This window comes from Barbus barbus, assembly GCF_936440315.1.
Source record: "Barbus barbus genome assembly, chromosome: 50".
NCBI classification, from domain to species: domain Eukaryota; kingdom Metazoa; phylum Chordata; class Actinopteri; order Cypriniformes; family Cyprinidae; genus Barbus; species Barbus barbus.
The window spans coordinates 1,814,428-1,840,563 of record NC_136728.1 but is presented as its reverse complement, the minus strand read 5'-3'; the positions used below and the strand labels follow the sequence as shown (position 1 = coordinate 1,840,563).

The 26,136-nt window shown below is 37.3% G+C and overlaps 2 protein-coding genes across 3 annotated transcripts; one reads left to right on the top strand and one right to left on the bottom strand.

Moving 5' to 3' along the window:
- The first annotated feature begins 1,838 nt into the window (after positions 1-1,838).
- On the top strand, positions 1,839-13,134 carry LOC306868331 (cyclin-dependent kinase 10-like). 2 transcript variants are annotated; one of them, XM_079414435.1, is made up of 14 exons: positions 1,839-2,059; positions 2,542-2,688; positions 2,777-2,849; positions 3,241-3,312; positions 4,838-4,940; positions 5,038-5,119; positions 5,538-5,605; positions 8,304-8,356; positions 8,692-8,761; positions 8,855-8,914; positions 11,874-11,997; positions 12,107-12,246; positions 12,761-12,813; positions 12,881-13,134. In XM_079414435.1, exons 2-14 carry the CDS (start codon positions 2,599-2,601, stop codon positions 12,973-12,975), a joined length of 1,083 nt encoding a protein of 360 aa, XP_079270561.1. In that variant the 5' UTR covers positions 1,839-2,059; positions 2,542-2,598; the 3' UTR covers positions 12,976-13,134. The 2 variants fall into 2 exon arrangements, with proteins under 2 accessions (XP_079270561.1, XP_079270562.1); XM_079414436.1 differs by lacking the exon at positions 1,839-2,059 and having other exon boundaries at positions 2,456-2,688; positions 12,921-13,134.
- LOC306868330 (vacuolar protein sorting-associated protein 4A-like) lies at positions 12,974-25,677 on the bottom strand. The gene is made up of 11 exons (XM_079414434.1): positions 25,483-25,677; positions 23,059-23,170; positions 22,168-22,312; positions 21,975-22,036; positions 21,750-21,869; positions 19,293-19,449; positions 19,061-19,209; positions 17,559-17,640; positions 17,262-17,481; positions 16,579-16,719; positions 12,974-14,356 (listed from the first exon to the last, which is right to left on the bottom strand). Exons 1-11 carry the CDS (start codon positions 25,501-25,503, stop codon positions 14,255-14,257), a joined length of 1,311 nt encoding a protein of 436 aa, XP_079270560.1. The 5' UTR covers positions 25,504-25,677; the 3' UTR covers positions 12,974-14,254.
- Positions 25,678-26,136: the final 459 nt, after the last annotated feature.

Below are 26,136 nucleotides of genomic sequence, written 5' to 3'. Positions count from 1 at the left end.
TCATCTTTTGAAAAAAAAAAGCAAATACACAAACCAAAATAGGAAGTAAAACTATATTTTAGATCAGTCGATGCAATTTTGGAAAGAAATCGATCAAATTTTATGTGTGTGAAAATATTCAGATGTAGCCCCCTTTGTAATCATTTACATTTTCATAAGTAATTCAATTACACATTTTTCTCTCAGTAACTGTAACAGATTATTGTTGCATTTATTTAGTAATTAAATGACTTAATTCCGTTACATAGTTACTCCCCAACACTGAATATAACTGATAAATTGGCAGGTCTGATCCAATGAAGAAACTGAAGAAGAACTGTGTTAGTTACTCTCACTGAAGCTGTGCGGACTGCATGCTTTCTATGAAAAATCAGCCATTTTCCCATAAAGTGCAGCATCAGATCAGAACAGACTGGATCAGGAGAGAGAGCCCAGCATCAGATCAGAACAGACTGGATCAGGAGAGAGAGCCCAGCATCAGATCAGAACAGACTGGATCAGGAGAGAGAGCCCAGCATCAGATCAGAACAGACTGGATCAGGAGAGTGAGTCCAGCATCAGATCAGAACAGACTGGATCAGGAGAGAGAGCCCAGCATCAGATCAGAACAGACTGGATCAGGAGAGAGAGCCCAGCATCAGATCAGAACAGACTGGATCAGGAGAGAGAGCCCAGCATCAGATCAGAACAGACTGGATCAGGAGAGTGAGTCCAGCATCAGATCAGAACAGACTGGATCAGGAGAGAGAGCCCAGCATCAGATCAGAACAGACTGGATCAGGAGAGTGAGTCCAGCATCAGATCAGAACAGACTGGATCAGGAGAGAGAGCCCAGCATCAGATCAGAACAGACTGGATCAGGAGAGTGAGCCCAGCATCAGATCAGAACAGACTGGATCAGGAGAGAGAGCCCAGCATCAGATCAGAACAGACTGGATCAGGAGAGAGAGCCCAGCATCAGATCAGAACAGACTGGATCAGGAGAGAGAGCCCAGCATCAGATCAGAACAGACTGGAGCCCAGCATCAGATCAGAACAGACTGGATCAGGAGAGTGAGCCCAGCATCAGATGAGAACAGACTGGATCCGGAGAGTGAGCCCAGCATCAGATCAGAACAGACTGGATCCGGAGAGTGAGCCCAGCATCAGATCAGAACAGACTGGATCCGGAGAGTGAGCCCAGCATCAGAACAGACTGGATCAGGAGAGTGAGCCCAGCATCAGATGAGAACAGACTGGATCCGGAGAGTGAGCCCAGCATCAGATCTTTTGTGAAGTGACATACTGCCTGGTATGGTGACCCATACTCGGAATTCGTGCTCTGCATTTAACCCATCCAACGTGCACACACACAGCAGTGAACACACACCCGGAGCAGTGGGCAGCATTTATGCTGCGGCGCCCGGGGAGCAGTTGGGGGTTCGGTGTCTTGCTCAAGGGCACCTCAGTCGTGGTATTGAGGGTGGAGAGAGCGCTGTACATTCACTCCCCCCACCTACAATTCCTTTGGATCACGAGTCCAACTCTCTAACCATTAGGCCACGACTTCCCCAGATCAGAACAGACTGGATCAGGAGAGAGAGCCCAGCATCAGATCAGAACAGACTGGATCAGGAGAGAGAGCCCAGCATCAGATCAGAACAGACTGGATCAGGAGAGTGAGTCCAGCATCAGATCAGAACAGACTGGATCAGGAGAGAGAGCCCAGCATCAGATCAGAACAGACTGGATCAGGAGAGAGAGCCCAGCATCAGATCAGAACAGACTGGATCAGGAGAGAGAGCCCAGCATCAGATCAGAACAGACTGGATCAGGAGAGTGAGTCCAGCATCAGATCTCTGGATCAGGAGAGAGAGCCCAGCATCAGATCAGAACAGACTGGATCAGGAGAGTGAGCCCAGCATCAGATCAGAACAGACTGGAGCCCAGCATCAGATCAGAACAGACTGGATCAGGAGAGTGAGCCCAGCATCAGATCAGAACAGACTGGATCAGAACAGAAAACCTCTTAGAGACGCCGGTGGGTCTGAAGATCTCGGACGCTATTAAAGAGCCACAGGTATGACCTTAAAATCTTATTAATGCAGTCGTGGGAGTAAATGTAAAAAATAAATAAATAAGTTTAACTCTGTAACATCGCCGGTTACGTAAAAAGTAACAAGTAGGCTACCACGTTGTTTGTATTATAATATTATTAATATAATTATATAAATAATTATTATTTAAAACACACGCCGTCTGCTACGCTCCGCCCATTTGATACACTTCAGCTATTCATCTATTGTTATTTAAATAATAAAAGGGCACGAGAAAATAAAAATACAAATTCATTTATCTGATTTGGTTTGCTGGCGTCAAAAAAATAACAACAGAAAAACAGTTTTACATTAATTTGTGAAAACCATTCTGCGCTTGATGTTGCGCGAGAAGGGAAACTCATCGAAAGCGAACAGTTGTCCATGGGGACGCTCAAGTGAGCGACCGTAAGCTTTCACGGAGTTTCACTTCCTCTTTGCTCTCTCTTTACATGGAAACACACAGTAAAGTGTTATATATGCACATTAATCATTGATCCGGACCAACGAGGGGTGATTGGAGATGGAAAACACAGCAGAGGCAGATCTAGAGCCGCTAAAGCTGAAATCTTTAAAAACCGACCAGACGTTTGTAATCCCGCACAGAGAACGGGTGAGACCTTCTGCCTGATAAACTGTTTTTATTATCAGTCAAGAGATGCATAAGCACTTATTGCTCTGTTTCTGCATGATGTGTGTAGTTAGGGAGATGCCGGAGTGTGAAGGAGTTTGAGAAGATGAACCGGATTGGAGAAGGAACTTATGGAATCGTGTGTGAGTCTCAGAATGACTGATAAAGCTCAAATATATCATATTCATCCACATATCATCAATAATTATATCGTCCATTAATAGCGTTATTATCAAACAGTTGTGCTGCCTGACAACCCTGCTGAAAAAACAAAACTAGACCCCATCACAGAATCTGGGACTTGTATTGGTTTTAATGGGAACTGTAATGTAATGTAATGTGGGTTTCTACTGGTAATTAGTCGCCTTTTATTTCCTAATGGAATATGTCCCAAAACAGACTACAGGACACCACTTTTAATGGTTAAAAGCTGATGGTTTGTAGTGGAAACCATTAGAATGTGTGTGGTTTCTATTGTTTGTTTGTTTTTCAGCTTGGAAGATTTTAACTTCTTGTTTGATTTGTGATTTACAGACCGAGCACGTGATACAAGGACAAATGAAATTGTTGCCCTGAAGAAAGTGCGAATGGATAAAGAGAAAGATGGTCAGTTGGATCTTAAAACGGAAAGCAGTCGTGTTTATCGCTCTTTTCCACCAGTAGCAGTTTCTATTCACTGAAAAGTTTGCTTTCCTGCTGTCCGTTAAAGATAACGTTGCATCCATCTGAAAGTAATTCTGTCCAAATAGAGAAAAGTAGAAACTGAGGTTTACCTGCACAGCTCTTAATAGCTGGCCTCCGTTTCACACCAAAACGTCAACGGTTCATCTTACATGTACTCGAGTCAATCAGGTTTATTTGTAGAGCACCTTTTGACAATACACCGCTTCAAAGCAGCTTTACAGAGTGGATTACTACGTGATATCTCTCATTACTGTAATAGAAAATAACTAATTTCTTGGTATGAGATCAGAGGTTGAAGTATTTTTATCAGGGAGCTGCGGTAGTCGTTTAATCCCTGGGTGAGCAGGCCAGAGGGGACTGTGGCAAGGAACGAAAAACTCTGGCTATACACTTTATTGTTCAGACTGTAAAAATTAAACTGTCTTTGAGTTTTGTCTCGGATTTACAGATTAGGCAGATGTAGGGACAGAAAGGTAATTATTTAGCTACAGCGTTGTGATTGTAGACGTCAACATTTAGTGAGGGAAGTGAAACTGACCAAGGCAGCACCTAGCGTGCTATCAGCAAGAAGGAATATTGCACCTGTAGCGATTACGATGGATTATATCATGATAGAGGATTGCATTAGTACTGCGAAGCGAGGCCATTTTTAAAGCTGATGCCCGATCTGAGAGGTAGCCAGTGTAGAGATAATAAAATGACAAATTGTATTCTAGCATCTCATGTTTTCAAGTGATTCCAAGTTTCTTGATAATCTCCCTCAGGAGAAGCAAATACAATAAAAAAGCAAAGGACCTAATACTGATCCTTGTGGCACTCCTGACTTAACCTGTGCTAAGTCTGACATTTCTTCGTTAGCACAAACAAACTGGTAGTGATCAGATAGGTGGGATCTGTGCCAAACTAAATTCTCAAGACAAAATGTTGTGGTCTATGTGTTAAAGGCAGTACTAGAAGAGAAAAGAAACTTTAAAAAGTGTAGTCACTGTACTATGCTAAGGCCTGAATCCTGATTAAAATGCTTCACTGAAACGGTTTCTCTGCAAAGATAAACATAGTTGAGTGTCACATCACTACATCTTCTAATATTTTCAGTATAAATGAAAGATTTGAGATAATTAACTAATTCTCCAGGATCAAGATCTGTGAGTAAAGGCTTTGATCACTGCCTAGCTTGAAACTCTTTGGTGTTGGAAAGTGATGAGTTAATAACATTGAGAAGAGGGTTTAATATGGAAGTGAGAGTGAACACATAGACAGTCAGGACTAAAGGCAAGATGTTCAATATCCACACACAAAACTATTGTATAAGGATTTGCAATATGACACACAAGTCATGTGTTTCTTTTATTTGTTGGAGCTTGACAGTCCTAGTTAATATAACCAACTGACTATCTGTAGAAACAGAAACCTTGAATGGTATTTATTTGTGTGTATCTGTGTTTAGGGATTCCAATCAGCAGTTTGAGGGAAATTAACTTACTGATCAGACTGAGACACCCAAACATCGTGGAGCTGAAAGAAGTGGTGGTGGGAAGCCATTTGGAGAGGTGACTGAAGAAAATGTATATTGTACATTTACATATTGTGAATAAGTCTTGTTGTACCGTGTCTTATTTCATAATACTGTATTATTTTTACGGTCAGCCTCTTTCTGGTGATGAGCTACTGTGAGCAGGATCTGGCCAGTCTGCTGGAGAACATGCAGTCGCCGTTCTCTGAAGCTCAGGTGTGTTTGAATGCTCTCATATTCAGAGATGCTGTGTCATAAATCAGAAGCAGAATAGATTGTGATTCTGTTATTGGTAGGTGCAGACAGGCAAAATGTACAAATGCAGTAGTGTGTAGAGTTCATATGTGTAGTACATTAGTAGAGTTCGTATATTTCAAAGTCTAAACGGAACATATACTCATCTACAGGCACTTGCGTCATGCATTTAAAGAGAGACCAGCACTGCCTCATTTACTGTCCGCTAATTCATTGAAAACATACTTGAACTCATCCTACAGCATTTTTCAGATCTTCAGACCATGCTTGTAAAAAAATTTTGACAGGTTAAACTGTTTATATATAATGCATTTAATTCAGTGTCAAGGATATATTATTATTATTTATGTTATTAATATTATTTGTTTGTTTTGCACAGGTGAAGTGTATAGTTCTTCAGCTGCTTAAAGGACTGGCATATTTACATCACAACTTCATTCTTCACAGGTCAGGGTGTGTTCTTGTTCTGTTCACTAAAACATTTCCATGTCTTCAACTGCAAATAAATGTAAATAAATAAATTTGCAAAAGGGTCATTCCACGTCAACTCACCCAGAGGTCCCCGGTTCAAATTTTTGACTTTGCTAATATTTTTTTCTGATGAAAGACAGACATGTATAGTGATGAAATCCAAAATATTAAATGTCATGGATGAATATTTACTAAGTAATCCACTATTTTGTAGAGGCGGGCAATTTTCACCTGAGATTCAGAGCCAAATTACAGGACGGTAAAAATGACTTCAGAAAGATGGCAGCATCACAATGTTACTTTAGTAGGTCTGTTAGTCAAATCTGGTGACTTTAGCAGTCTTTGTTGCAGTATGTGCCAATGGTGACCGTTCAAAAATGGGGAAACTTTTCAAGTTTTTTGTCCAAAGTTTATATACCTGTATCTCAAGAAGTACTAAAGATATCTTAATACTCTTTTAGATTTTGGGTCTTAATAAGCTTTCCTTTTGGCTTCTTCATTTTTAAGGCCCTATATGGTTCGGTTTCAGAGATATTGGAATTTCAGTATGCCTCCAGGAGTAAATTGTTAAAATGTACAAATTATCAGTGATCAAAAAACAAATAACCACATTATTTGTTCTTCAGACATTCCTTGAATGTATCATAATTTTGCCAAGTTGAAACTGGAAATGTAGGCTTCTGTCAAAACAACTGCTTTGAACATGTCATAAATATTATTTTTCCAAAGTTTGTGTGGCTGTAACTCAATACGTATTAAAGATATCACAATATGATTTTAGTTGTAGTTCTTAATGAACTTTTCTTTTGGAATCTTAATTTTCAAGGCCCTATATGATTCAGTCCCAGAGATATGGGAACCTCAATGAAGCTCCAGATTGATGAACATTACCTATTTTCAGTGGCTGTAAAAAGCAAATGTTGGTGACTTTGTTTACAGCTGATGCTTATTGTATTTAAAGCTGAATGTCTGAAGAATAAGTGTCATATACAGGTGCATCTCAGAATATTAGAATATCTTGAAAAAGTTCATTTTTTCTTGTAACTTATTTCAAAAAGTGAAACTTTCATATATTTTAGATTGATTACATGTAAAGTAAAACATTTCAAAAGTTTTTTTGTTTTAATTTTGATGATTAGAGCTTACAGCTCATGAAAGTCAAACATTCAGTATCTCAAAATATTCGAATATTTCCTAAAAAGGCTTTGCAAAACAGAAAAGTTCAAGTTATTTAAAGTATGTTGATTTCTGCACTCAATACTTGGCCGGGGCTCCTTTAGCACAAACTCCAGCATCAGTGAGGAATGGCATGGAAGCGATCAGCCTGTGGCTCTGTTGAGGCACTATTGAGTCTTCAGCTCGTCTGGATTGTTGGATCCACTGTTTCTCATCTTTCTCTTGAAAATATCCCATAGATTCCATATGGGCTTCAGGTCAGGCATGTTGGCCGGCCAGTCAAGCACAGTATTATCATGGTCATCAAACCACTTGAAAGTAGTTTTGTAGGTAGGTGCTAAAGTCCTGCTGGAAAATGAAATCAGCATCTCCATGAAGCTTGTCAGCAGAAGGAAGCATAAAGTGCACTAAAATCTCCTGGTAGACGGCTGCACTGACTCTGGACTTGATAAAACACAATGGACCAACACCAGCAGACGTCACAGCACCCCAAATCATTTCTGACTTCAGAAACTTCACACTGGACTTCAAGCTGCTTGGGTCCTGAGCCTCTCCAGTCTTCCTCCAGACCTTGACTTCCAAATGAAATGCAAAATTTACTTTTATCTGAAAAGAAGACTTTGGACCACTGAGCAACAGTCCAGTTCTTTTTCTCCACAGCCCAGGTAAGACGCTTCTGATGTTGTCTCTGGTTCAGAAGTGGCTTGGTAGCTCTTTTCCTGAAGACGTCTGAGCGTGGAGACTCTTGATGCACTGACTCCAGCTTCAGTCCACTCCTTGTGAAGCTCTCACAAGTGTTTGAATCAGCTTTGCTTGACAGTATTCTCAAGCTTGCAGTCATCCCTGTTGCTTGTGCACCTTTTCCTACCCAAATTCTTCCTTCCAGTCAACTTTGCATTTAATATGCTTTGATACAGCACTCTGTAAACAGCCACAGCTTTCAGTAATGACCCTCTGTGACTTACTCTCTTTGTGGAGGGCGTCAATGTTCGTCTTCTGGATCATTGCCAAGTCAGCAGTCTTCTCCATTATTGTGTTTTCAAAGAACAAGAGATACCCGGAATTTATACTGTAGAGATGGTCATTAATTGAAACTCAAATGTAAATATTCTCATATTTTGAGATACTGATTTTTGACTTTCATGAGCTGTAGGCGCTAATCATCAAAATTAAAACACAAAAAACTTTCATGTAATTAATCTAAAATATATGAAAGTTTCACTTTTTGAAATGTTACAAGAAAAAATGAACTTTTTCACCATATTCTCATTTTCTAAGATGCACCTGTACATGTCTATCTTTCTTCAGAAAAAATATTAGCAAAATCAAAAATTTGAGCCGGGGAAATGTTTTAAATGTGGTTGATTTGACACCAAATGACCCAAAATAATTTTCCTTCCCATGTTTATGAGACCGATGGTTAAAATATAAATAATGTTGAGCTTCTGATAATGAGTTTTCTTAATTCTCATATTGATACTGGTGATTTTTATCAAAGGGATTTGAAGGTTTCCAATCTATTGATGACAGACAAGGGCTGTGTAAAGATAGGTGAGTGAAAAGAAATAATTATCCTTTCATAAATTAAAGCATAGGTGATTATTACGAAAGCATGAGAATAGTGAGAATTTGCAGGGAAAATGTGATTTAATAAATAAAATAAATAGTGCCGCAATGTGAAAAATTTGAATGCTTTTGAAATCAGGCTTGGTTTTCTTTCTGCATGATATATTTGTATAATTTCTTATTTGTTTCTTGATTTTGGGTTAAAGCATGGTTTAGACATGTTCCTGACCGTTTTCTGAGGTTCACCCACATGTGCTGAATAAGAAGCACAGTAATCTGCTGTGTCCTGTCAGTGATGACGTCTGGTGGTTTTTCCACAGCTGACTTCGGTCTGGCGCGTGTTTACGGTATCCCGTTACAGCCCATGACTCCTCGAGTGGTCACACTGTGGTAAGCAGATGAACTCCATGCTGATTAGTCTCTCTATCGTCCTGCTAATCCTTCAAATCCCTCTTTCCATCACTGACCATGTTTTCTTCACAGGTATCGAGCCCCAGAGCTCCTCCTAGGGACCAAGACGCAGACCACTGCCCTGGACATGTGGTGAGAACTGGACGCACAAGTGTCATGCAGTCAGATTGCCGCCTTAGATATTACTCAAGACAGAGTGGAAAAACAGAGGGAAGGAGAGACCGAAGACGTACACTACCAGTCAAAGGTTTCTGGACAGTAAGATTATTAAAGAAGACTCTTCTGCTCACCAAGCCTGCATTTATTTGATCCAAAATACAGCAAAAGCAATAATATTGTGAAGTGTTTTTACTAATTAAAATAACTGCTTTCTATTTGAATATATTTTAAAATGTGATTTCAAAGCTGAATTTTTACTTTAATGATTACTCCAGTCACATAATCCTTCAGAAATCATTCTAATATTCTGGTTTGCTGCTCAAAAATCATTTATTATTATTATTATTATTATTATTTTTGAAAACAGCTGAGTAGATTTTTTCAGGTTTCTTTGAATAGAAAGTTCAGAAGAACATATAATTTATAAAACTATAATTTATAAATAAACTATAACCCCCCCCCCAAAAAAAACCCCCCATCTTTGGCTCTTTCTATTCATTAAAGAATCCTGAAAAAATGTACTTAACTGTTTTCAATATTGATGGTAATAATAATAATAATAAATGTTTCTTAAACAGTAAATCAGTATATTAGAGTGATTTCTGAAGATCATGTGACACTGAAGACTGGAGTAACGATGCTGAAAATACAGCTTTGATCACAGAAATAAATTATAATTGAAAATATAGTCAAATAGAAAGCAGTTATTTTAAATAGTAAAAATATTTCACAATATTACTGCTTTTTCTGTATTTTGGATCAAATAAATGCAGGCTTGGTGAGCAGAAGAGAATTCTTAAAAAAAAACATTACAAATCTTAACTGTCCAAAAACTTTTTTTTTTTTTTGACTTGTTTATTTATTGAAGAACAAAGCCAGCATACATGGCTTACAATAACTATAAGCAAGTCAGGGTTTGCATTAAAGGAAAGAAGGGGAGGAAAAACCTCTAGGGGTGACGAGCCACATTTATACACACCGTAAATACCAACTATTTATCTTTCACTATATTTTAGTCTGTCTAGTTATATTTTAGTCTGTCTAGTTATTATATAAGAAAGTTTCTCAATAAATGACCATGTCTTAATTGTTCTAGGTTTAGCTCTGTTAATTCTTGCTGTTCAATATTTTTTTGTTCTATACGCCATATTTTGTCCGCCGGGAATGTGTTCATTCTTGAAAGTGAAGCTTTGTGAAGCCTGTAGAATTCTATATTTCTGCATAAATATAACCCAAAACAACATCCTGAAAGTAGACCGAGAATCCAATCAAAAATATATACTTTGTCATTTATTAATAGAGAAAAATTATCCAGTGTTACACATCTGTGAGTGGCAAAAGTATATGAATCTTTGCTTTCAGTATCTGGTGTGACTCCATTTGCAGCAAGAACTGCAGCTAAAGGTTTCTTGTAACTGCTGATCAGTCCTGCACTACATCTTGTAGGAGTTTGAGCCCATTCCTCAGTGCAGAACCGTTTCAGCTCTGTGATGTTGGTGGGTTTCTTCCTATGAATTGCTTGCTCAGGTCCATCCACAACATCGAGGATTGGATTAAGGTTCAGACTTAGACTCAGCTGCTCAGAAACGTTAACTTTGTTCTTCTTTAACCATTCTTTGGTAGAGCGACTTGTGTGCTTGGGGTCGTTGTATTGCCGCATGACAGATGTCCTGACATTTTATTTTTGAATTTACTGGTGTAACTCAGAATTCATTGCTCCATCGATGATGGCAGGCCGTCCTGGCCAAGATGCAGCAAAACAGGCACACCATGTTTCACAGATGGGATACGGTTCTTATGCTGGAATGCAGTGTGTTCTTTTAGTCTCATCTGTCCTCAAAACATGTCTCCAATAGTCCTCTGGCTTGTCCACATGATCTGTGGCAAACTGCAGATGGGGCAGCAATGTTCTTTTTGGAGAGCGATGGCTTTCTTCTGGCAACTCTGCGATGCACACCATGGTTGTTCAGTGTTTCTTCTGATGGTGGAGTCGTGAACATTAACATCAGCCAATGAGAGAAACTCGTTTAGTTACTTAGAAGTTACCCTGGCTTCCTTTGCAACCTATTACACGTCTTGTTTTTGGAGTGATCTTTGTTGGTCGACCACTTCTGGAGAGGGTCTTAAATTTCCTCCATTTGTACACAATCTGTCTGACTGGATTTGTGGAGTCCAAACTCTTTAGAGATGGTTTTGTAAGCTTTTCCAGCCTGATGAGCAACATCAACTCTTTTTCCGACGTCCTCAGAGATCTTCTTTGTGCGTGCCATGATACACTGCCACAAACATGATCAGACATTAATAGATCCCTGTTCTTTAAATAAAACACCTGATAGTCAGTCCGCTGAATGAAAACACCTCTGAACAGACCGACTCTAACGTCGCCTTCAATTAAACTGTGAATCCTAGAGGTTCACATACTTTTGGATCATTTTCCTGTACAAATAAATGACAAAGTATATATTTTCGTCTCAATTGTTTGATTGGGTTCTCTGTCAACTTTCATAACTTGTGTGAAAACTCTGATCTTTTTTGTTATATTTATGCAGAAATATATACAATTCTAAAGGGTTCACAGACTTTCAAGCACCACTATATATATATATATATATTCGTCATCATGCTGAGAGAGAATGTAAGCAAGGCCTGTATGAGAGCGAGAGAGGCTCAGCCAGCTGATGGAGGGGAAAACTGCAGCATTTTTGACAGCAAACATACCTTTCAATTAAAAAGAAATGATCAGTTTTGTGAAGAGTGACACATTAAAGTTAGCAGAGGTTGTTGCTTTAAAGTCTGAAGTTGTAGATCGTCTGTCATGTCATCTGTCTTGTGTTACGCATCAGTTTAGTGAGACATGGATATCACAGAAACATCTGTAGCAGGAGCCCAGTGTTGTGTTCTTCATGAACGGATGTCTGTTCTCCTCGTGCAGGGCTGTTGGCTGCATCTTTGCTGAGCTTCTTGCCCACAAACCTCTTCTTCCTGGAGCCTCAGAGATCCAGCAGTTGGACTTGATCGTCCAGCTGTTAGGAACACCTAATGAGAGCATCTGGCCGGTACGAGATCGCTTCAGAGTCAGATGCTTGAATGAAAAGTGTTGTCTTGTGTTCTGTGTTTGGAGAGAACATCTGATGCAGGTTAACCAGGGTTTCTTGTGAATTGCAGGGCTTCTCGCGCCTGCCGCTCGTTGGGCAGTACAGTCTGAGGAAGCAGCCCTACAACAACTTAAAGAACAAGTTCACCTGGTTAACAGAAGCTGGTCTGAGACTGCTCAACCTGCTGTTCATGTACAACCCACAGCGCAGGTAAAACAAAGCTAGACTACATTTTAGCGTGTCTTATTTCTTTGGTTTTTACATTAAACGTCTTGAATCTAACTGACAAACATTAGATGAAATAAACTTTTTATGACACAAGTTAATAACTAACCTAACCCTAGCAATATTCAAATTTTCTGAGATGCTGAATTTGGGACTTTAATTTTGATGATTATAACTGACAACGAATGAAAGGAAATAAACATTTGAAATATATCAGTCTGTGTGTAATGAATTAATCTAATATACAAGTTTCACTTTTTGAATGGTATTACTGAAATAAATCAACTTTTTCATGATATTCTAATTTTATGACCAGCACCTGTAGTACTGCAATACTGAGGTGCAGATAATTGCCACTATTTGCAATAAGTAGCATACAGAGCAGAAAACCCTGCTATTTTAACAGTGTAAACAGAATCTATAGCTATTTGCACTGTGTAAAATACTTCACGTGCTGATTCAGTGTGATAATGCTATGTGATGATTGTGTGTCTTACAGAGCCACAGCGAATGATTGTTTAGATAGTTCCTACTTCAAGGAGAAGCCCTTGCGTAAGTACAGGCTTATTTAGTTTCTCTGTATTAGATGCTGATTTTCTGACCGTGTTTCACTCTGCAGCTTGTGAACCAGAGCTGATGCCCACGTTTCCTCACCACAGAAACAAACGGGGAGGCTCTGTGACCGAAAACCAGTCCAAAAGAAGCAAAGTATGACCTCACAGATGTGTTTTACTTTCCGATTGGATATTTGTGTTGTTATAATCTCAAGATATTGTACAAGGCTTGCAGACATGAGATACAGTGTAAATAATACAAATAAATCCTAGTTAGGGGAGTTTTTTTTTGTACAAAGATTAAAAAATCTGAATGCTTCACGTGATTCATTTATATAAAAATGTCTCCATTGATGTGTTGATCTGTGAAGCAGTAGCTGATTTATCAGATCAGCCAAATTACTTCAAATACGAATGGGCTGTTTGTCCAACTGAGATCTGTATAGGTACATTGTTTATTCTTGCACATTTTCTTCACAGCATTATCCATTCCCCTTCTCAAGTGGAAAGTCAGGTTTTTTCTGGAAACATACACAGCATGTTCATAGAAAATGATCCTTTGTTATAATGTTGCAGATCTATCCATTTTAAGCAGCGTGGATAGGCTGAAGTAAATACAGCTGCACAAATTCTTTTAAAAGTAATTTCTTTTATCAGATTAGGTTAATGTTATCCTTCAGAATGAATGACAGCTGTAACACTTCATTATTACAACACATCTGCTTGATCAGGAGCTCTTAAGTGAAATGTTGATGGGTGAGTCTGTCAAATACACGGCCAGGGCATATTTCAGCCCGGACTCAAAAAGAAGCTACATTGAAAAAATCTGAATAGTTGTAAAACAAACGTAATTTTCTTTATCCAAATAGCCAAAATATAATTATGAACATCAAGCCTATTTTTGTGCATTGTGAAACTCTTTTCATGAAGCAAATCTCAATTACTATAGAGAGAAATCATCTACATGAATAATTGTGTCCAAATAGGCTTAATTATCTTTCCAAATATAATTCTGTATAATTCTGAGGTTTAGCGTGACCAGACGTGTCTTTGAGAGATTCACCCAAACCACGTTTATACAGTAAAGTGCTGCAATACTAAGCTGGACATAAAAGATACTGAAGAAGCTCAAATTGGTCTGCACTCAAAACAATCCCAAAACTGAGAATAAATTAACATAAATACTCATTGGAGAAAGCTGTAATGTTGGAAGCTGGTTCAGAATAAAGGGCCGACAGACAAAATCTTCATAAAATGAATACTTCAACTAATTTGATTATGTAAACATAAAAATAATTTACAGCAAGCTGCATGCTCTCTCTTGCTCTGTCCAGTCTGCTGAGTGTGATGTGTAGTGTTGGGCGGTTAGAGATGTCAGATTGGGTCGGGCTGCAGGTTTGTTTAGACTAGACAGTCCTGGTTGAGTTGGGTGTCGTGCTTCAGCCCTCCTGTCCAAAGTCCTCTGTGAACTTCTTCACCTTCAGCAGGTCTTCTGTGTTGACGGTGGGGCGTGTGGTCACCAGAGAGCGCAGCATGTCCGGCTAACACACACACACACAATTTATAAATAAATGTAATTTATTCCTCTGATCAAAGCTGTATTTTCAGCATCATTACTCCAGTCTGCAGTGTCACGTGATCTTCAGAAATCAGTATAATATGTAACAATTATTATTGATGCTCAGTTATTAATAATGGTTCTTAATTATTGTCATTGTTAAAAACAGTATTTGCTGCTTCATATTTTTGTGGAAACCATGATACATTTTATTTCAGGATTCTTTGATAAATAGAAATTTCAAAACAACAGCATTTAACTGAAATTAAAAAGGTTTATTTGTGTAACATTATAAATGTCTTTACTGTCACTTTTGACCAATTTAATGCAACCTTGCTGAGAAGTATAAAACAAGTACAAAATTGTTCATATATATATATATATATATTAGTGCTGTCAAACAATTAATCACATCCAAAATAAAAGTTTTTGTTTACATAATGACTGTGTGAATCATCAAACAAATTCAAATATTAATAAAAGATAACAAGTAAACACAACATGCAGTTTTGAATGAAGTTTATTATGAAGGGAAAATAAAATCCAAACCCACATGGCCCTGTGTGAAAAAGTGCTTGCCCCCTAAACCTAATAACTGGTTGGGCCACCCTTAGCAGCAACAACTGCAATCAAGCGTTTGTGATAACTTGCAATGAGTCTGTTACAGCGCTGTGGAGGAGTTTTGGCCACTCATCTTGGCAGGATTGTTGTAATTCAGCCACATTGGAGGGTTTTCTAGCATGAACCGCCTTTTTAAGGTCATGCCACAGCATCTCAATAGGATTCAGGTCAGGACTTTGACTAGGCCACTCCAAAGTCTTCATTTTGTTTTTCTTCAGCCATTCAGAGGTGGGTTTGCTGGTGTGTTTTGGATCATTGTCCTGCTGCAGAACCCAAGTTCGCTTCAGCTTGAGGTCACCAACAGATGGCCGGACATTGTCCTTCAGGATTTTTTGGTAGACAGCTGAATTCATGGTTCATTTATCACAGCAAGTCTTCCAGGTCCTGAAGCAGCAAAACAGCCCCAGACCATCACACTACCACCACCATATTTTACTGTTGCTATGATGTTCTTTTTCTGAAATGCCGTGTTACTTTTACGCCAGATGTAATGGGACACACACCTTCCAAAAAGTTCAACTTTTGTCTCGTCAGTTCACAGAGTATTTTCCCAAAAGTCTTGGGGATCATCAAGATGTTTTCTGGCAAAACTGAGACGAGTCTTTATGTTCTTTTTGCTCAGCAGCGGTTTTCGTCTTGGAGCTCTGCCATGCAGGCCATTTTTGCCCAGTCTCTTTCTTATGGTGGAGTCATGAACACTGACCTTAACTGAGGCAAGTGAGGCCTGCAGTTCTTTAGATGTTGTTGTGGGGTCTTTTGTGATCTCTTGGATGAGTCGTCGCTGTGCTCTTGGGGTAATTTTGGTCGGCCGGCCACTCCTGGGAAGGTTCACCACTGTTCCATGTTTTCTCCATTTGTGGATAATGGCTCTCACTGTGGTTCGCTGGAGTCCCAAAGCTTTAGAAATGGCTTTATAACCTTTTCCAGACTGATAGATCTCAATTACTTTCTTTCTCATTTGTTCCTGAATTTCTTTGGATCTCAACATGATGTGTAGCTTTTGAGGATCTTTTGGTCTACTTCACTTTGTCAGGCAGGTCCTATTTAAGTGATTTCTTGATTGTGAACAGGTGTGGCAGTAATCAGGCCTGAGTGTGGCTAGAGAAACTGAACTCAGGTGTGATAAACACAGTTATGTTATAACAGGGGGGCCATGTGGGTTTGGATTTAGTTTTCCCTTCATAAAAAAACCCTTCATTTAAAAACTGCATGTTGTGTTTACTTGTGTTATCTTTGATTAATATTTAAATTTGTTTGATGATCTGAAACATTAAAGTGTGACAAACATGCAATAAAATAAAAAAGGACAAGCCACTGTATATTTAAGAAAAATATGTTATGTTTCTATATTAAATATATTTACATATAATATAAAATATAATAATATAAATGTATATACATGTAAATATTTTAAATATATATACTGTATGTGTTTGTATTTATATATACACAATATATGTGTGTGTTCAGTGTTTTTTTTATTATGTAAACAAAAACTTTTATTTTGGATGCGATTAATTGTTTGACAGCACTAAAATATATATATATATAGTCAAACTGACAGCAAGACTGTCAGGATCTCACCATGCACACTATGGGCTCCAGCAGTTTGTCACTAGGAACATCCATCCAGGTCATCTCTATGGCATCAGGGTCACCGGGGGAGCACGGGGTCAGGAGGTCATCCACCATCAAGGAGCTGTTACTGCGAGACGGGCCGCGCACCTGAGGAGCAGAATCACAAAATCAAGCGTTCAACTCGCTGTTCTAGATCTAAGAGGATCGAAGGGGTCATACGATGCGGTTTCATGTTTTCCTTTGTTTTTGGAGTGTATTCAGCCAATCACAATGCACCGGATAGCTGGCCAATCAGAGCACGCCTCACTTCTCAGAACGATGAGCTTTGTAAAAATCAACGCGTTTCAGAAAGGCGGAGCATAGAGGAGCAACAATAATGTACAGTATTAAACCATGTAAACGCATTGCAATACACCAAATAATGTTTTAGCACCTTTAAAGATATATAAATACACACACATACATTATATCTTTTGAAAATATTTACATAATAAATATACATTAGTACACACACATATATTATGTAAACAAAAACTTTTATTATGGATGCAATTAATCGTTTGACAGCACTAATTACAAATTAATTTGAACATTATACATATTAGAATACAAAACAGATCCAGAAATAAATAAGTCATGTTATGAATACGTTATGCAACGGCGCGGCTTGACCATCATTGATTGGTTACCTTTTTGAAGTGCGTGGCGGACTGCACTTTCCTGACCGGCTGCATGAGAGCGTCTCGCACTATGACGCTGATATCGGCTCCGGAGTATCCGTCTGTTTTGTGGGCCAGCTGACGCAGGTCTGGCTCGGACAGACTGTGAGGCGTGTTTCCCAGATGCAAGCGAAACATGGCCGCTCTGGCCGGCTCCTCGGGGAGCGGGATGTAGATGCGCTTCTCAAACCTGCACCCACCAGCCCGAGGATTACTTGAGTTCAAACATGAGCACTTTTCTACTTTGAGAGCATTTATCAGACTGACCTTCTTCGAATAGCAGTGTCAAGCACCCAAGGAATGTTAGTAGCACCGAGAACTAATACCCCATCGTTGTTATTACCAACACCTGCGGAAGAGAGACGCCCACAAACCATCAGACAGAAGAGCTCGTGAGGAAATTATCCTGCATCGTTCGGTATTCTCCATTCATTTTTGGTTACACTTCATTTTAAGGTGACCTTGTTACATATATAATAACAATTAATTATGCATAATTACATGCAAGTAACCCTAATCCTAACCATATATAGTAAGGACATGTAGTCAATTAATATTACTTATTAATATTAAATGTCTGATTACACTGTAACAAGGACGCATTCAAATATAGTGTAAGTATTTTTAGGTGTCCTTGTTACAGTGTAATTATACATTTAAGTACTGAGTAATATTAATTAACTACATGGACATAGTCTTAGGGTTTGGTTTATGGTTAGCTGCTTAAAATTATGTAAAATTTACTGTTATTACTACAGTAAAGTACATGCAACGTGTAACAAGGACACTGTAAAATAGTTACCTCATTTCTTTTTATCAAGTTTAAAATGTACTTAATTTTAATTAATAAAATTTCATATTTTTTTAAAAATTTTTGTTTTTTTGTTTTTACAATAAGGTTTACTTTTACTTTACTTTTAGTCATTTAGCAGAAGCTTTTATCCAAAGCGACTTACAAATAAGAAAGTAACTAAAACTAAAAGTTAACTCTGTAAAGGTTTCATTGGTTAACTTTAGTTCATGTATTAACTAACATTAACTACCAATGAACGGTTCATTGTTGGTCCATTAAATAATATCAACAGAAACAACCTCTGATTTATACGAGTATGTACATATAAATACACACACATGCATGTATATATTTTAAAATTATTTACATGTATACATTTATTATACATTTACTTATATTTTATATTATATATAAATATATTTCATATATAAACACAATTTTTCTTAAATATATCCTGTATGTGTTTGTATTTATATATACATAATAAATACACACAGCACACACACATATATATATTATATAAACAAAAACGTTTATTTTGGATGCGATTAATCGTGTGACAGCACTAAATATAATGATATCTTGGCAAATGCTGAAAATAACATTAAATAAGATGTTTTAGACGTATTTTTCATTGTTAGTTCATGTTAACTTGTGTTTAATTTTTGACAAATCCCATCAATGCTGCGTAAGGGAATATAAATATATTAAAGTTTTGAAATACATTCATTAAGTTTTCTTGGGGGTTTTTCCATTAGACAAACCTAATCTTACCATTTTGACCTTCAAACTGAATTTTAATGTTATTTTAAATTGTTGAATATTACAATTTTTTTAAAACATTATACATATTAGATAAATATAATAAGAAGTAGATGCAGACGTGAATAAGTCATGTTAAGGCTGTATGTATGTATGAATGAAATTAATAATGTATGAAAGGACAGGAAGTGGTTTTTCAGAAAGTGTTTCTCACCCTGCATCTGCACCAGGAACTCCGTCTTGATCCTCCGAGCCGCTTCGCTCTCGTTCTCATTTCGGGATCCACAGAGGGAGTCCACCTCGTCTATGAAGATGATGGACGGCTTGTGCTGGCGAGCCAGATCGAACAGATTCTTCACCAGTCTGGAAAACAATTCAGTAGCAATCGTTCGGTGAGGCCTGCAGCTCATGCACTCTGACAGTCAGCAAAGTGAGCAAAAACTCACTTCTCGCTCTCGCCGAGCCACTTCGACACGAGGTCCGAGGAAGACACGGAGAAGAAGGTGGAGTTATTGGCCTCGGTGGCCACAGCTTTGGCCAGATAAGACTTCCCTGTGCCGGGGGGCCCAAACAGAAGAATGCCCCTCCAGGGAGTGCGCTTGCCTGCATCACAGTACATACACAGACTGCAGTCTTTCAAAACGTACATATAGGATCTGGATTCATTAAAATGAAGAGCTAATAAATGTGGACCTCAAGGGAAATATTTCTGCATATTCTTTTATAGCTCACAGATTACTACAAATCTTTCTGTCATCATTTGATATAAGAACTTGCACTTCCAGTCAAAGGCTTGGGGTCAATCAGAATTATTCATCTTTCTGAAAGGAAAGAAGTGTCTTATCCTCACAAAGGCTACAATTACTTGATCAGAAACAGAGCAATTTCATGTCATTTAATATGCAATTTCTTTAAAGTGTAATGTATTTCTGTGATCAAAGCTGTATTTTCAGCCTCATTACTCTGGTCTTCAGTGTCACATGATCCTTCAGAAATCATTATAATATATATGTAATAATTATTATATATAATTTTATATTGCATAATATTCTTTTAGGATTTGTTGATGAATAGAAATTCATAAAACTGCATTTATTTATTTATTTATTTAAATACAGGTATTTATGTTTATTTTTTATGTAGGTGTGTGCGCATGTATTTATTTATTTATTTTATTCTTGTCTATAAAAGTCCTTACTGTCACTTAATTAATTAACTCGATTAATTTCTTTCAAGTAAAAAAAAAAAAAACTCTGACCCCAAACTTTTGAACAATAGTGTGTTAACTAGGGATGTGCCCAAAGCTGAATAAGTTATATCTATTGTATTGTACTAATAGGGCCCTATGATTTCCACGGAATTTGTCAAATTTGAATGAATGAATTAAAAATAGGTCATTACACAAATAAAATCACGATGGACTAGTATCTGTGAATATTAAGCCACAAAATGACTATTTAAATACGAATCCTGCATGTTCTGTGTGTCTCTGTGTGAATGAATGTTTAATACACACATACTGAAGCGCGCGTGACGCTCGCAGTGATTTCAGCGCCTGCCGTCTCACTAAATGAGGACATAAACACATGAACAACATCTCCAGACCTACTCTGAGACTCACTTCATGACCATATCACTGTTCATTTGAATAAACTGGTGTCATCTCATATACACACAGTAATGCAAAGGTATTCACGGCAACCCGTCAAAATAAAAGTTTGGTTTAACTCGAACACATTGTACCAGAAACACATTACTATTGTTCAGTAGAATGTACATACTATTACTACTAAAATTATACTAAAAGTTGTGTTGTTGGATGCAGTAATGTGTATAGCAGTCGTCATTCTGTCATCTGAGCCTCTGAAGACACAGTGGATTACCTTTGTTTTTGAAGGGAATGCACCCTCGATCTACCTAACTGTGTTTATGTTCGCGCAAATCATTGGTGACCCAGCTTCACCAGCAGATGACGTGAGTATAAGGTTCTTAAATAAATCTTGGCAAATCACCTTTCCTAATAACGTGCTAGTTTGCCAGTTCCGTAGCTAAATGCGGCTAAAGTTTACAGTCTCTCAGAGAACGGCTCGTCACCCCACAGAAGAGAGCGGTGGGGTAAACAGTAGCTTATTAGCATTTAAAGGGACATGGACCGTAACGGCTTGCTGTGAACAGAGCCGTTTTTGACGGGGTAAAAGGGTGTTGTTTTACACTACCATTGAGAAATTTGAACCAAAGTATGTTATAGACTTTTCATGAAGACCCTAAAGAATCATATCAACTTGTGGAAAATGGCAATAGTTTGTTTCATTTTCAGTAATTAAAAGATAAATGAAATTAATGTTTTATGCTTTCATTTGATAACCTGAAAAAATTTCAATACACAACAGAATTTCTGAGGGGGAAAACATTTCAAAAGGCTATTTTAAGAATAACTTTTAATGTTTTATGGACTCAAATAATTAGACATGCTCAAACAAAGAATTTGGTAACAATAAAACATATGGTGAGAAAAAATAAAACATTTCATAGGGCCCTAAACATGTCATTTTTGTTAAACCTTTAATAAACTGATGTGAAATTGTATAAGTTTCATGATTTTAATTCATTAGACATGCTTTTTGATTAATAATATTTAATTTAACATTAAAAAGGAGTAAAAAAAAAAAGCGGAAAAAGCGGAATTTGGAAAATAAAATAAAATGGAATTTCATAGGCCCCATAATAACAAATTCTACTTAATAATAAAACTAATATTTGGCAGACTCTGTTTGCATGATAACACAAGCTAGGGGATAGCAAAACATTAATCATAGATCAATAGCATTAATCTCTCAAATTACTACGCAATAATAAGTGTGGCATGAATGAGTATAAACTGTAATACTGGCCCACAGACTGACCTGTGAACAGGTGCGGGAATTTGATGGGCAGAATCACAGCTTCTTTCAGCGCTTCTTTTGCCCCCTCCAGTCCGGCCACATCACTCCAGCTCACATTGGGCTTCTCCATCACAATCGCACCTGAACACGTCAACAAACACCTCATCATCATGACAGACAAGCAACACGGCAGCTGTGTATTCCTTGGCATTAACACAATGAACCATATAAGACACAGAGACTCACCCATCAGATGCTCCTGGAGCTTCTTTGTTTCAGGATTTTCTCCTTCACTGTCGCTGTCACTTCTGTACACACACACACACACACACACACACACACACACACACACACACACACACACAGAGTTTATCACTGTGAGCAATGGACTTCATTCATCACCACCACCCAGCAGATTAAAGAAGAGCTAAACGCATACTTGTCATTGCTCTGTGTTTCCTTCACTGGTTTCTTGCCCTGTTTGTCCTTGTTTTTCAAGTATTCCTTGAGTTTCTCGGCTCTGTCCAGATACTGCATACACTTCCCACGGATGCTTTCCTTCGCCTTGTCACTGTGCGCTTCATCTGAGAAACCAAAGGATCAAAGCTGAGTCTTGAATTCTTTCATAACAAATGTTACATTTACACATCTATTACATGTCAAATGTAAGTACATTTTAATCAAACTTTCATAAAACAAATAAACCCCCATAAATGACTGAAAGGGGCATAGTTCATAATTTCAATACAAAGCCAGCATCCACTTTCCCAACGCTAACACTTCTGTTTCAAATCTCTAGTTATTTGCTATTTAACACTGACCAATAGGCTGCCAGGCCTCGGTGACATCACCCAAACAAGGACGTTGTTTCAGAGGCAGAGTCTAAACAATATTTTGATGAAAAATTCTAAAGACAAATTTTGTCCAATGAACTGTGTTCGATGAGATTGTTAGAAAGTAAACAGGGTTCATTTAGAGTAGTGGTTGACCGATGTATCGCCGATGCCGATATATCTGCCGATATCTGGCATTTCACACAAACTGCCCTGTTGGATACAGTGTTTATTCCTTTTTAATTATATTTTTTATTAAATATTTATTTATTTGTGAAAAATACTTTGTCATGTAAAGTACAAGTATGTTTATTTTACACATTTTTTAATCCATTTTCAAATGATTTCAAATTTCTTAAATATTAATTAACATTAAATAAAATCACATCGGCTATATATCGGCCATCCTTCTTTCCAAGACATCGGCTGTCAAAAAACCAATATCGATCGACCACTAATTTAGAGTTCATTCGGAGTAGCAGATGTGGTTCACTCACATTTGATGGCGTGCAGGAAGTACTCCACAGCATGCTGGTAGAGTCTCAGCGCCTCCGCATAGTTCTTGGCCTTGTCCTCCTCTGTGGCTTTAGTGACCAGCTCAATCGCTTTCTGAAATCACAGAAATCACAGGCTCTATGAACTGACAAGACTAATTCCTATGCGATTTATAAGTGCTCAGTCCACGTCAACTCAACCAGAGGTCTGTGGATCAATTGTATTTACTTATTTTATTTTCAGGTGAAAGAACAAGTTGTGTCAAATATTCATTGTTTAAAATGACATTTTCCAGCTTATATTTCAAGCAGAAGTCAAGCTCTAAAAAGCCCTCTGGAAAGGTTGCAGGCTCAAATTTTTGATTTTGATATTTTTTCTGAAGAAAGACAGACATGTATAGTGATGAAAGCCAAAATATTAAATGTCACGGATGAATATTTACTTAGTAATCCACTATTTTGTAGAGGTCAAAATGGCAATTTTCTCCTGAGATTCAGTCAAATTACAGGGGGTTAAAAATGACTTCAGAAAGATGGCAGCATCGTGTTATTTTTTCACAGAGATTGGTAGGTCTGTTCACGTTAGCAATCTTTGTTGCATTTTGTGCCAAGGGTGACCGTTCAAAAATGGGGAAAGAGCAAGTTTGCATACCTGTAACTCAAACAGTATTAAAGATATCTTAATGCCCTTTTATATATTGGTTCTTAACAAACTTTAATTTAGGCTTCTTCATTTTTAAAGCCCTATATGGTTCGGTTGCAGAGATATTGGAATTTCAATATGGCTCCAAGAGTAAAATTGCTCAAATGTACATATTTTCAGTGGTCATAAAGCACTAAAAATATTAAATTACATTTAATATCTGGGCTATCATCACTATGCATGTTTATCTTTCTTCAGAAAAAAAATAATTAGCAAAATCTAAAATTTGATTCGGGGAAATTTCTGAAATGTGGTTGATTTGACATGGAATGACTCTGCAGCTTCATTCTGTAAAGAAATATTGTAAGTATATTAAAAGAAAATTGTTGTGTCTACACCCCCAGAACAAACTATCCTCTTTGAATATATTGGTATATTATCCTTCTGGCTATTGAGTGCCCTGAACAGTTGTGAGATGTAATGTAAGTTGTTAAATATTCATTGGATGAAAACCAGAAGGTATCCGTGTTGATCTTTTACAAAAGCAATGGTGTAGAGTACAAATTTGGTTGAAATTAGAGATGTACATTAAAAATGTAAGATTTGTACATTTTTGTTTAAAGTTCAAAAAGACGTTAAAGCCCAATATTCATTTTAAGAATAAAAGGTGTATTTGATTGAGGGAAACAAGATAAATTGCTCGTTTAAATATTAGCCTATTTGTTTATCAGATGTTCCCCTTTGGATGCCAAAAGAATATAGTTTTGGACACTTAAATGGTAGAATTGAATGTTTTCTCTTTTTTCCTGGAGCTACACAGACATGCTCATCTGTCATTAGGGAACATGCATCCTCAATGCAATAAATTAAATACTTATTTAAGCTTATTTAATACTTATGCATGCATCTTGAAAAAAAAAATCTATTCTAAACCTGAAAAATAAAGGATATTTATTTAGTTTCAAAACATTGGGTACCTTTTGTGTTTGTCCAATTTCTGGATTAAATTCGTTGGTGTGCTGAAGGTGTTTTGACCTGCTTAATATATTAAGTAATAATTGTATTTTTAATCCCCAGCAGAAAATAATGCATTGCTCAGTAAACACTGCTCAATGTGTGTCAGTTCCAAAATATATGGCCGTGCAAACAGAGCTCAATTTCTATTTTCAAAAACATTTTTGTAAATACTGAGTAAAATATGAGTTCATCTAATTTCAGCAATTCTGTGTACATTTAACTTAAATTGTATTATTTTTGTATATGACGGTTTTAAAAATAACAGCTTAGCTATGGATAGGCCTGTATATTTTCTGCTTATTCTTTTATTTTCAGAGTGAATTGCGAATAAATATCGTTTAGCTTCTTTAATTTCAGCAACTGTGAGTACATTTGATGTACTGCCATTCAATTATAGGCTGACAGATAAACAAACAGGCCTACATCTACAGTAATAAATCCACAGCAGCCATTCAAAACAATGATTTCATGACAGCATGACATACTTAAACACACATTTCGACTGATATATGAGTCCTGTACTCAGTAATATCTGATCTCAGATGAATATGAACTGAAGAGGGGTTTGTTTACATGGTTGCTTGTCAAAGACAATTAGCCTTTTAACCTCCTCTCCGCTGATTTCTGATATATTACAACGCTAAACGCTCCGGACGTGTGTGAATTATGAACGATAAGTCATTAGAGTTGATTTGTTAATTTAATGTGTATTTATAACATGGTTAAACAGAGATGATGAGCTAAAGCTAAAGCTAATGTAAACTCACCTGAAGTGTTGACGTTGTCATTTCATCTCACGCGCCAGCGGTTTCACTGCAGTGTCCTATTAATAGTATTTATAATATATTCAAATTGTTTGTTAAATAACGAGAACAATAAAATTATTTAATGAAGGTTCATCTAATGTGACATAAGTGAACACAGAAACGGAAGTTGCTGTCCTCCGGAAACAAAACCTCAACGCATCAGTTCCATGTTAACACTATATAACACTCGATTAATTTACATGTTTTTATTTATATATGACATTTACATAAAGACATAATGCATAGCTTCAGGTTACAGGCTTTGAGAGTTATATAATACATGTAATACATTTGATTGTGTGCTGCAAGCTGCCGCAAATAGACTTTGGTTCAAACCTTTTCTCTTCAAAATAAAGCAAAATCAATCTATTAAACAACAACAAATATTGAAACTGAGGCATGTATCTATGGGTACATTCAGAGTCTAAAGCATTGGTCATATCAAATATTAAGCTAAGGACAGCTCAAAACATCTCACCTGTGCAATCTGTAAACCTGTGCGTTTAATAGCGCTGTTTAACGATTAATCGCGATTAATCGCATCCGAAATAAAGGTTTTTGTTTACATAATGTGTGTGTACTGTGTATATTTATTATGCATATACAAACACACAC

What these genes read in the sequence shown, in the direction of transcription:
- LOC306868331 (XM_079414435.1), top strand. Translation starts at nt 2,599, where the DNA reads ATGGAAAACACAGCAGAGGCAGATCTAGAGCCGCTAAAGCTGAAATCT. An exon ending in CAAGGGCTGTGTAAAGATAG is followed by an intron (nt 8,357 to 8,691) that starts GTGAGTGAAAAG and finishes GTTTTTCCACAG; the next exon opens with CTGACTTCGGTCTGGCGCGT. An exon ending in ATGTACAACCCACAGCGCAG is followed by an intron (nt 12,247 to 12,760) that starts GTAAAACAAAGC and finishes TGTGTCTTACAG; the next exon opens with AGCCACAGCGAATGATTGTT.
- LOC306868330 (XM_079414434.1), bottom strand. Translation starts at nt 25,503, where the DNA reads ATGACAACGTCAACACTTCAG. An exon ending in GAAACACAGAGCAATGACAA is followed by an intron (nt 22,037 to 22,167) that starts GTATGCGTTTAG and finishes GTGTGTGTACAG; the next exon opens with AAGTGACAGCGACAGTGAAG. An exon ending in ATTCCCGCACCTGTTCACAG is followed by an intron (nt 19,450 to 21,749) that starts GTCAGTCTGTGG and finishes ACTGTGATGCAG; the next exon opens with GCAAGCGCACTCCCTGGAGG.